This window comes from Stegastes partitus, unplaced genomic scaffold (assembly GCF_000690725.1).
Source record: "Stegastes partitus isolate 25-593 unplaced genomic scaffold, Stegastes_partitus-1.0.2 Scaffold1099, whole genome shotgun sequence".
Lineage (NCBI taxonomy): Eukaryota > Metazoa > Chordata > Actinopteri > Pomacentridae > Stegastes > Stegastes partitus.
This window is the reverse complement of record NW_007578830.1, coordinates 87,898-98,690: the sequence shown is the minus strand read 5'-3', so window position 1 is coordinate 98,690 and position 10,793 is coordinate 87,898. Positions and strand designations below refer to the sequence as shown.

The window sequence follows — 10,793 nt, the reverse complement described above, 5'->3', positions numbered from 1 at the left end:
CACCTGGGAAATTGTTGTTTCGTTCCAAGCAAGACAGAACATGAAATGTTCCATAGGTTTGTTTACGAAATGCATTTAGTGACATGCAACGGTTCCCAAAAAAACAGTGGATGAGTTCACTGAGAAAACTGTAATGCCATCAGTTAAACTAAATCTAATTATGAATGAAATAACTGAAGAATAACAAATGAAATAAACTTTTGAGTAGATAATCTGTTGCTGAAGAACGTTGTTAAGTTAATAAACATATTTTCTTGATATCAACACCACTCGTACAATGTTAAAGTAATGCTGACCTAGAAATTTTACTTAATTAATTCCTGAATGATTCACCTAATTAAAATTACTGATAATGATTACCATTGAGCATCAGCATGGCATATTAGATGGCCAATGTGCTTCTTTTTGAGATATGGCTTCCCATTATGGATGGTGTACTTTTATTTCACGGCGGACACGCCTGTGCTTGTGTTGGAACAAGCACTGTGGAGGTGTGATCACACAAGGGAGACTCTCTCCTCTCTGCAGGACCTGAGAAAAAGAACTCAGCGCTGCTGTCTGGCACAACGAGGGTGTTTAACTCTGAAAGGTGAATATAATTATGCTTTCTTATTGCAAAATTCTAACTTAATCACTCCTGGGTACAAAAAGCTTTGTTTCATTGCTCTCAGAGAAAACAAAAACTCACATTTAAATCCATTTATAGTACGTTAGGATAGTTTTTTTTTTCATGAGTCTTGTGCCTGAGAAAAAGAAAAGCATTTAGCTTTAACTATGTTAACCTCCTATTAGATATACTGCTCTTACCTTTCTGTCGTGTCCCTTTTACAGTCAAGATGCCAGAAACAGCAGAGGCTGTGTCAGCCACTCTCACCACCAACAGAAACTGCACCATTGAAATAACCAATGTCAGCGGTAGTTACTGCCTCATCAACCCCAAGTAAGTCTGTAAACATATTTACTAGTTTAAAACATTTTAAATGAATTCAATGGAAATAATATCTCTGATCAAACCTGAATAAATGAAGATACATGAATAAAATAAAATTACATTTATTTTTTTTGTGCAAAATGCATATTTAAATTGCAGGTCACCAGAAGTTCAAACAATTTTCTTCTTCTTTCTCATATTAAAAAAAAAGCACAATTTCCTTCATAAAAAGTAAAAGTAACTTCAGTGTGGTTTTACTGTACTTAAGCTAATATTGCCAGTGGTATAAGTGTATTACATTAAGTTTTTTATAGCGACCTAATGTAATTCTCACACGTCTGACAAAAAAAGCGAAAATAAATAAAACAAAACAATAGTATAAGTAAAAATTATTTGTGTCTCTTGGGATTTGTGCCACGCTCCTACATTTATCTAGTTGTGGCAGGACAGGCCATATTTTGGATGGGTGGTTTTCATGTGTGACATTACTTTGCTGAGAACATCCACCTATCCATCATGCAGTGACACGCACTGCCTCATTGCACATCGCATGCAGGTACACTCACTGTTGCTTAGAAGTCCACAGTAGTACTTCCAGTCACACTCCATCCATCAGTATAAGATGTTTCACCCTGGAAAGCCCAACACTCAAAAAGTACGCTGACAATCTCCATCAAACTTAGAAAAGTGTGTTTTCTCATCAAAAGTGTGAGAAGTGTGACGTGAAACTGCCAACTCATTAGCAGTGACGGTAAAGATCCTTCTCTTGGTCTCTTGTGCAGGGTTTACGTGTCAAGCGGCTTCTGTCACCATCCACCTCAGCCCACGATTCGTACCACCAAGACGGAAGTGTGCTCCTTCACCAAGGATGGCAACACTGCCACGGGCTCTGTTGGCCTTCTGACCTATGACCTGTTCCATATGCAGAGCCGGGTTTGTTCTGAACGCATGGCCATCATGTTCTCCGTGCCCTTTGACCATAACCTGTACAAGAACCGGCTGGCCGTGGGTTTGGTTGAGACTTCCCGTGCCTGCAACAAACATCTGTACGACCAGCTGTATGATGGGAAAGATCTCAGTAACTTCACCCGCTCCGAGTCAAACGGCACCGGGCTACAGTATCGAGGGACATATGTTGATTTGAGGGCCACGATGTCTTCAGTCGGCAAAGCCATCGTTAAAGTGGAGCTCTATGATAAAATGGGTCGTTAGTGTGCAGTCTACTAATGTTCTGCTCCTCTGTACTTTGTTGTTTTTGTACCCACAGAATGAATAAACTTCATTTGATCTGACAACTGTTGTCATCCTGAAAAACATTGTGGAGAGGAAGACTGATTTTGCTGTCATCTGTATTTTGTGTCTGCTGAAAGATATCAATATCTGACAGCCAGCTCATTGATTCCCCATTAGCTTATTTCTTGGGCTCATGTTCGTTGTACACTCCCTTTTCTTTGATTATGGTAATAAAACATTCAGACCCAATCCTTGTGTTACTTTATGTTTTCACTCAGTATGCTTTCATTATTACTGATGAACTGTAATCATTTTTTAATCTCCTATCTGGATCCATCCAATTCTAATGAGTAGCAACAGATGGAATATCTGCATAGATGTTTTTTTAATCGGCTTGATAACAATGTTGTTCTTCACTGGCTGTGAGATTTTCCATCTTGCTTGACTGTGTGGTATTTGGAATGCAAGAGGTTTAACAAAAGAAAGAACAAGATAGAAGAAGCTCTAGAGATGTCTGTCTTGACTTGTTCAGTTTGCTTTTTTTTCTGTTGCACAATACCACAGGAATGAGATTTCCAAACCCCCTCAGTTAGTCAATCACACATTTGCGTCCCCAAAATATAGCACGAAAAAAATGACTGACTTAGTGAATGATTCCCAGCCCTACCTAAGAGGTTGCGATCCAACAGACTGGGGTGGGGTTGCTTTGTCCCTGAGGGGAAACCACAGTAATATTTGTACTCCAAATCTGCTTTTTGTGTTGGCTATGGCATACGGATGAGTATGTTTGCAAAACGAGGGTGTGTCCTATCAAACTGGGGCTGTTTTGCAAGTGGGTGGGTTTCCCAGGTGATGACTTATATCCTTGTTTAAAAAAAAAAAAAAGAAAGAAAAAGAAGTCAACTGGCACCTCCCTTTCAGGTAACAAGCAAGTTCTCACATTTTGGAACTCAGAGCACTAACAGAGGTTCTGGGCAGGTAAGTCACTTTGAACATTTGGGGTAAAAGACATTTTGGAGACAGCAAGAGAATGCATTTTTAGTGTATCAGTCTTTAAACAGTCATTTGTAGAATGTAGAAGTCTAATGAGACATTTGTTTGATTTGAATCTTGTATCCGTTGATAAAAGGGCTGCTTATTTTCTTCAGCGTTTTCACTCTAACTTCATTACTGCATGGTACTTAGTGGTATAATTGAAGTGGTACACCCGCTTATGAGGCTGCAGCCTTTCTCTGATTGTTCACAACTGTTTTGAAATCTCATTAGCTTCTGAAATGCATCATTCGTACTCTGTACCAGTCGATGTGTGCCTTTGAAGGTCAGTGTAATGCCAGTAGAGCATGTCAGCAGAGGTCAGGTGTATATTCTGTACTGGCTTCCCAGTGCATGTAAGGAGGGGGGAGACATGCTAGTATCAGGTTTGAGCTGGTTTACATCTAAAATTATCTCTGTTTTACAGGCGGATCTCCCAAACGTTGCAACATGACAGAGACAGCAGAAGCTGTAGCAGCCGATGTAGACAGGAAGAGAAGTGTGACAATTGAAATCGGAAATATCACCAACAACTACTGTCTTCTCAACCCCAAGTAAGCCCTGACTGTAATGGAGTCATGAATTTTCGAGCTTATATGAAACATACTATTAGATGTAGAAGAAATGTGTAATGTGCATTGTATTTGTGTTCTGTTTAGGGTGTTCCTTGAGAATGGGGAGACATACAACCCACCTCAACCCACAGTGCGCCCTCAAAAGACAGAGGTTTGCACTTTCACCAAGTCCAAGGGCAAAGCAACCGGTAGCATTGGTGTGCTGACCTATGACCTCTTCGAGAGGTCACAGAATGACTACATCGAGACTCTGGCCATCATGTTCTCAGTTCCCTGGGACTACAACCTATACAAGAACTGGTTTGCAGTGGGCATCTATAAAAAGGGCCGTAACTGTGATAAGGATTTATACAAAGAAATGTACTATGAGAAGAAACAGCAGGAGCATGGGTTTGTCAGGGAGGAAGCCATTGGGTCAGGAATCAATTATGTGGGCAACTACCTAGATATCAGGGCTACCATGTGTCCCCTGGAAAACTCCATCATGAAGGTGGAGGTGTGGGATAAGCTTTTCACACCCATGGGTCAACAGGCGCACTAGAGTATTTCTGGCATGTGTCCCAACAACAGCATTCATCTCCTAATGCTTTTACCTGTCAGACGGTTTCTAATACAGTGAGCACGCATGATTTAACAGATGTATTGTTGCTGACATGTGTCTGTATACCTGGGTATTACCCTTCAGTAAATCTGCTTAAGATCAGAGCTTAGTTTGTTTATAAATTCAGGCAGCAATATCCCCTCTTTAAAGCCAAAGCCTCTCACTGTTTCAATAGCATACAGTTTTAAAATGGCATCTTTAGAAATGGAAATCAAAGGATGACTCACCGGTGGATGAGGGCACATAGCTTAATAAAATACACAGAGAATGTGTCTGTATTTACCTTGACACTGTAGTCTGAGGAATAAAATAAACCTTTTTTTGCCAACGCTATTTGTGTATGAGTGTCTGTTGAAAGAGTTTAGAAGAGTGCAAAAGTCCTTAAAAAGAAATGAGATTGAAAATTTTGAATACAAAATTACATCTTTTTTGTGCTGGCATACTATCCACAGCGTGCACAGTGTGCTTACAAGGGCTTTGCCAAGATGATGGTGAGTGCAACTGAGCTATGGACAGAAACAAAGGATGGTGTTTTTTACAATGGTTGTATGGGAGCCACATAGGGATACACCCATTCTCATGTTGCTTAGTTTCAGGGCATATGTGCCATTGCTAATACAGTAGTTACAAAAGTCTTGGTAGAACTTTTAAAGATCATGTTTTTGTAGGGTGTTTGATCTGTAATGCAAGACATGAATAAAATTGTTAGGATCTGTGCTTTAGTATTATTATGGTTGGGTTCTTTTTTCATTATTAATAACAGTGATCATGAAGAACCTATAGCTGAATTATAAAATTTAAAGCATTCAATATCTCTACAAAAACTTCAAAACGAGAAAAACACTAAATTCTTCTTTAAATACAACCGTGCATGATTAAAATCTGTAGAACACCATTTGCACAGATGTTTTTGACATTAAATACAAGGTTTTAACTGCCTGGGTTGCTTTACTGGCTGAACCAGAGGGAACATTTCTTCTGTTATGTTGTTATTGTTCAAAACACAATCACTGGTTCATTTTTATGAACCAGTAAACTCAAGGAGAAAAGATACACTTGCCTTTTTTTTTTCTTTTTTGCGATTATGATCTTGGCACGGTGAATGTGATTTAGGTGGAGACCCTATTATTATGACTGCTCAGTGACTCATTACACTAACTAAAAGCTTTATAAGTCTCTAATTGGGCAGACATTACTATCTTGACGTGCTATCTCATCATCAGAGAACTTATTTTGCAGTAATGGCACAGCCAATTCTGTGTGGATACAGTCATTAACCTGAGAAAAATATGGGCTTCCAAGGCAGAAGGCAGAATATCACCCCTTAATTTACATCTCATAGGAAGTTATCAGGTTCCAGCGGTTCTGTTTACAATCTCAATAGTCCCTTCCTGATTCTGTTTTCCCATTAGATTTGTGATGCTTTCACAGTATTAACTGTTCCAGCCACAAAGAAGCCCAGATCAAAGGTTTTGCTCACTGTCACTGTTGCATTTGCATAAAAGCCATACATAATATAGAGGCATCAACGAGGCCTGTTTCGGCTCAATCCCTGAAGCATTGTTGACTGACATATTGTAGAAATGACACATGGTCCCGAATAAACAGACAAGGACACTAAGCAGAAACTTTTGTTTGTCCCAGCTTAAAAATGAGGATAAGGTTCTTTCATATTTTTCCTTTCAATCTCTAATCTATGTTTACTGTACCTGCGTACGAGTCGACTTTCATGTTTTGTATTGCATTGTCGACTGCATGAGCTTGTGAGTGAGCGCTTGTGTGTTTGCGTCTGCATTACTACGTACAGTATGTGTGTTTGCATGCTTTTGTGGTGAGCATCTCTGAGTCTAGGCAGCATGCACCTGCACACGCAGATATGGATGTTTTATATCGAATAAATTCTTTTGTGCATTATGTGATTTGTATTTTGCTCCTGAAAAAAAAAATCTTTCAAGAACAGTGCAGGATTAGACTTCTTAAACAGGAAGAAAAAGATTTGAGGGAAAAAAATGTCTTTTCCTGTCTAGATAAACGTAAGAAGCTCTGCATTTGCGGACTGAGAAAGATGCTATTCACGTCTAAACAGGAGTGAATCTCGCTGTTTTTCTTGGTAAAACCGTCTGTCAAAAATCCTTCCAGGATGTTGAGCAGAGCGAGAGGTGAATCATAGTAGGTGAACCATTAAGTTTACACATTGGCATGTCTTTTCATGAGACAAACACCAGCCGATCATGCTAAAGCAACACTAAGGCTCCACTCCTGGAAAATGAGCAGAGACAAGAAACTTATTAAGAAACAAACTGCAAGGAGAACCTCAAAGACATTTAACTATAAAACTTGAAAGCACATCATCCCTCCAAGACACTGTGAAAGCTGTTACAGCCTCTTTAAATTTGCAAAAATGTCCGCTTTGTGTTGGTATTTTTTTATATTTTTAACACCAAACGAATATTTAGCCCTTATTTGATTTACTTTGTTGAACTGGTGCTGTTGTTTTTGTAGTTTTCTGTCGTGTTCTGTAGTTGCCGTTATATTTCTATAAATAGAAATGGGCCTGGAGAGGGAAGAAAACACAGGAGTATGCATCTTCTCTGTCTTTGTACTTGAAGTGAAGTCTTTTTCTTCCTGTTATCATCTTCACCTGTTTTCAGCTTTGCCACTTCACTGCATAATATATAAGTACATTTTCACACATTTTACCTTTTCACACTGTCAATATTGTGGCAACATTAAAGGTTTAGCTCCCTACATGAAGTCATTCTATTTGCTTTGAAACCTGTCCAAGGGCACATGAGAACTGTGTTGTATATTGAGTTAAACTGGGAGTGTCCAAACAAAAGGCATACAATGGTTGAATATCCATGACTTTAGCTCTGAGAGAAAACTGAAGCACTTTTAACAGCTTTAAATACTGCAAACCAATGGCAAAAAGCACAATCAGCACCATATTCTTCTCTTTTAAAATGAATAGATATACACTTACAACCAGCAATTTTTGAGTGTCATCCACTACAGAATATGCTCTCAAAGACTGCCATCTAGAGGCTTCCTCTGATATTAGGTGTACTCTCACAATTTAGAGACAACGTAGCGCTCTGGGAATGCCATGAAGAATAAAAGGCTATTTTAAAAATAATTAGCCTAAAATATTTTCTGAACTTTTTATAGCCACTGCATGCATTGGTAGTGCATTATAATGTATACCTTTAAAGTGTTCAGATACCTGGAATAGGTAAGAAAACTTGTCTTTGTGGCCTTAAAAAAGTTCATCACCCTGCGTCTTCTGCTGCAACCCCCAGCTGCAAAACATGTTCTGACATCCAGCAGGGCCTGGCACTCTTTGGTAGTTCACTGTGTGTCTGACCTGATGTGTGTCAGGCTGGTAGAAGGCGCCTGCAGCCCCATCATTGGGTCTCAATTGCAGGCTTCAGTCTCAGTCAGGCTCACCTCTAAAGAATCTGCAAGGGTAAAAGAAAGTAGTCAAATATTTTCGAGCCAAAGCTGGAGCCTCGCTGACCTGCGTGTTTGTTTTGCTTTTCAAAATTTATGTGGGTTATATTCTGCAGACTCTTCAGAATTCCTTCAGTTGATATGCGAGGGTTGAAAGTCATGTTATTCCTGGCAGGCTTGGAGAATTGTCTCACCATGTTAGTTTGTTATTTTGGAAATTCTCAGCATGCAGAGTGACACAGATTTGTATCTTGTAACAATACAGATAACCTGAGGAAGGACATTTAAAAGTTCTCTTTTCTTGGTATTTTTACATCATAGCAATAAGCTTTCTTGATGCTTATATGCCTTCAAAATTCATGTAATAAATGTTGCATGTTGAATATAAAATGTTTTCTATTGTCATCCCGTCATGTGTTAGATTAAAGTTCTCTTTAACATTAACAGACTATTTAGTGGCATCTCCGTTTGTCAATGTCCTTCAACTAGACATGACTCTAACAAAGAAAGCCAGCTCTTAGAATGTACAGTAAGTGAATTGCTGTTTCCAAGATTACAATGCAGTAATGCAAACACCTACATAATATTGCTCTTTAAGCAATTATAATGAATGCTTTTAATGTTAACAAGGGATCAACCTGTGTGGGAAAAGTGACACTCAGTGTTGAGCACACAGGAAACAATCATCCACTCAGCTCTGTGAAGCTTTCTTTCACTTCATTGTTTGGTTTTCCAGCCTGAAACTTTGCTTTTGGTTCATTGTCATTGTTTTGTCCACAATATGCATCCATAGCTCCAAATTCCCACAGTTTATTATGAGCCGAAAACCAAACAGCATCATAAGTTAGCAAGCTTAAACAGAGAAGAGAGCTCATCCTGGACTTACATCGACAAGGTGGCCAGAAATACAACTTAAAATGAATGTTGCTCTTTATCTTCGGCCTGCAAAGAAGTGCCTGTAACCTCCCGGTAACCTAAACACATTGTCGGTTCTCGGCTTAAAAAGGTGATATTATGTCAACTTTATGTTTATTGCTCACTTCCAGGATGTCAAAAAATTCTGCTCTGTTGTTTACTACAGTGCTGTGTGTCTTTGAATCCTCAGTGGAGATGTGAATCTATTCAGCCAGCGACATGAGGGCTGCATACTATTTGTGATTTTTTTTTTGTTATGCCTAACACAAAAAAAAAAAACAATCCTGCTTTATTTAGCATTTCGGACCTATTGCTGATCTGGTGGAACATGCAGAACATCGACTCCCTAAACTGTTCCCAATTTAGTTTCTCACCAGCATTGGCAATATGTACAGAGTATATCTATATATACATGTGTACAGTACATGTTTACTATACATTGTGTTCTCTGCTGTTAATGCCCAGAACTGTATCAAGTTCAATCTGGCTGTTACAACTTAGTTGGCAATGTAAGTCCATTCATTGTTTAAATTTCTTGATTCTGATTACTACAACTCCTTGTGGTTGTTTCTCAGGTGGATGTACTCTTGTTGTTCTGCTGCAACGCCATTTCTCTCAGGATAATCTTCAAGCCAATAACGTTGACCTTCAGGCCAATGGAGGCCCTGCTCCTTCTCCATCATCATTGACCAACTGAAGAATATTTCTGTCGCTTGTCACTCAAAATTTCAGCTGGCAGTAAAACAGCGTTATTCATGCTCTGTAATTCTTTGAGTTTATTCTGAGTGATCGAGCAGCAGTTTTGATGTCAAATCTACTTGAATGTACAGTCATCTGCAGCCAGCTTGATGTGAGCCAGCTGAAGGGTCAGCTCTGACACAGCAGCGCCAGCTGCCTGCCTCTCACACAACAAAGTAATTACTCGTGTCACACTGAATGACTCGCTTCAGTGGGTGCAATCTTTTAATTTTCATCAAGTCTGGAAAAACTCCAGTGTGTCCATGTGTGTCCAATAACCTAGTTGGTGGGAAAAAATAAAACGCAAACTGATTTTTATGAATAAAGACATCTACAAATCAAATGTAATATTAATAACTCATCAATAACTTATCAATAACTTGGCATAGGCTGCTCCAGGAAGCTGCCTCTCCCTCAACCAGCTGTGAAGGATCATGTGCTGTCACTGATGCTTATGAATGCAGCATATAAAAGCAGTGAAGCTGATACTGTTGGCCACCTACAATGCCAAAGTCCCCAGACACACTGCTAAAGCTGCCAAAGCAAGCAGCAGTTGATACAAAGATGCCCTTACCTGCCGTCCTGCCAACCACCCTGCCAGATCTCTGGGACATAACAGTCCCATGGTGAGGAGACCCAGAGGCACCCGACACCAGAGCCAAAACCCACCACCTGCAACCAGAGACCAGGCTCACTGGTCACTGCTGCAGAGAGAGGAGGACGTCTGGTGTCTGTTTGTGCTGTGCAAACACTGTGTAGAGTTTCTCGCTTCTAGAAATATATATTCATGTGTCTGTAGCTGTGCCATATAGATTTGGTCATGAAGTGAGCACAATGAAAGCCTTCACTGCCTTCACAGACAGATATATAGACTCACAGTAAGGATGCTAGATGTTTGAAGTTTAGATAATGAAATAATGTCAGGTTTCTAATTCATTTTTTCCTTGTTTTGTTCCTTGGCAGCTTCGATTGCCTTGTTGAAAATGGCATAGGAAGAAAATTTTAATATGTGTTCAATTTCAGTTTTACTACTTTGACTTCACAGTTTTGGAGGTTGTACTTTATAGAACTGTGGTACAGAAAATAAAGTAAAACGTATGAGATATACTTTTTTTAAAAAAAATGTTTGAGCTCTGCAAAACAAAATAAACACAACAGTTTACATCAATCTTTTTGAGTTGATACAACTTCTAATGACATTATGTGAAACAAACAAACTATATTAAATTAGGGGTATTAGTTTTTCGTCTACACTTAAAAATAATTTAAATTACCAGTCTTGTATGAAATTGTCCAGGCATGTTAAGATAGTGGAGGG

General features: G+C 39.2%; 2 protein-coding genes across 2 annotated transcripts; both read left to right on the top strand.

The window, feature by feature from the left end:
• The first annotated feature begins 479 nt into the window (after positions 1–479).
• On the top strand, positions 480–2,413 carry LOC103367898 (cytolysin RTX-A). Its single transcript, XM_008296083.1, has 3 exons — positions 480–589; positions 832–940; positions 1,714–2,413. Exons 2-3 carry the CDS (start codon positions 837–839, stop codon positions 2,141–2,143), a joined length of 534 nt encoding a protein of 177 aa, XP_008294305.1. The 5' UTR covers positions 480–589; positions 832–836; the 3' UTR covers positions 2,144–2,413.
• A 640-nt stretch (positions 2,414–3,053) lies between these two features.
• apnl (actinoporin-like protein) lies at positions 3,054–4,705 on the top strand. Its single transcript, XM_008296082.1, has 3 exons — positions 3,054–3,142; positions 3,624–3,750; positions 3,856–4,705. Exons 2-3 carry the CDS (start codon positions 3,647–3,649, stop codon positions 4,310–4,312), a joined length of 561 nt encoding a protein of 186 aa, XP_008294304.1. The 5' UTR covers positions 3,054–3,142; positions 3,624–3,646; the 3' UTR covers positions 4,313–4,705.
• The last annotated feature ends 6,088 nt before the right edge of the window (positions 4,706–10,793 follow it).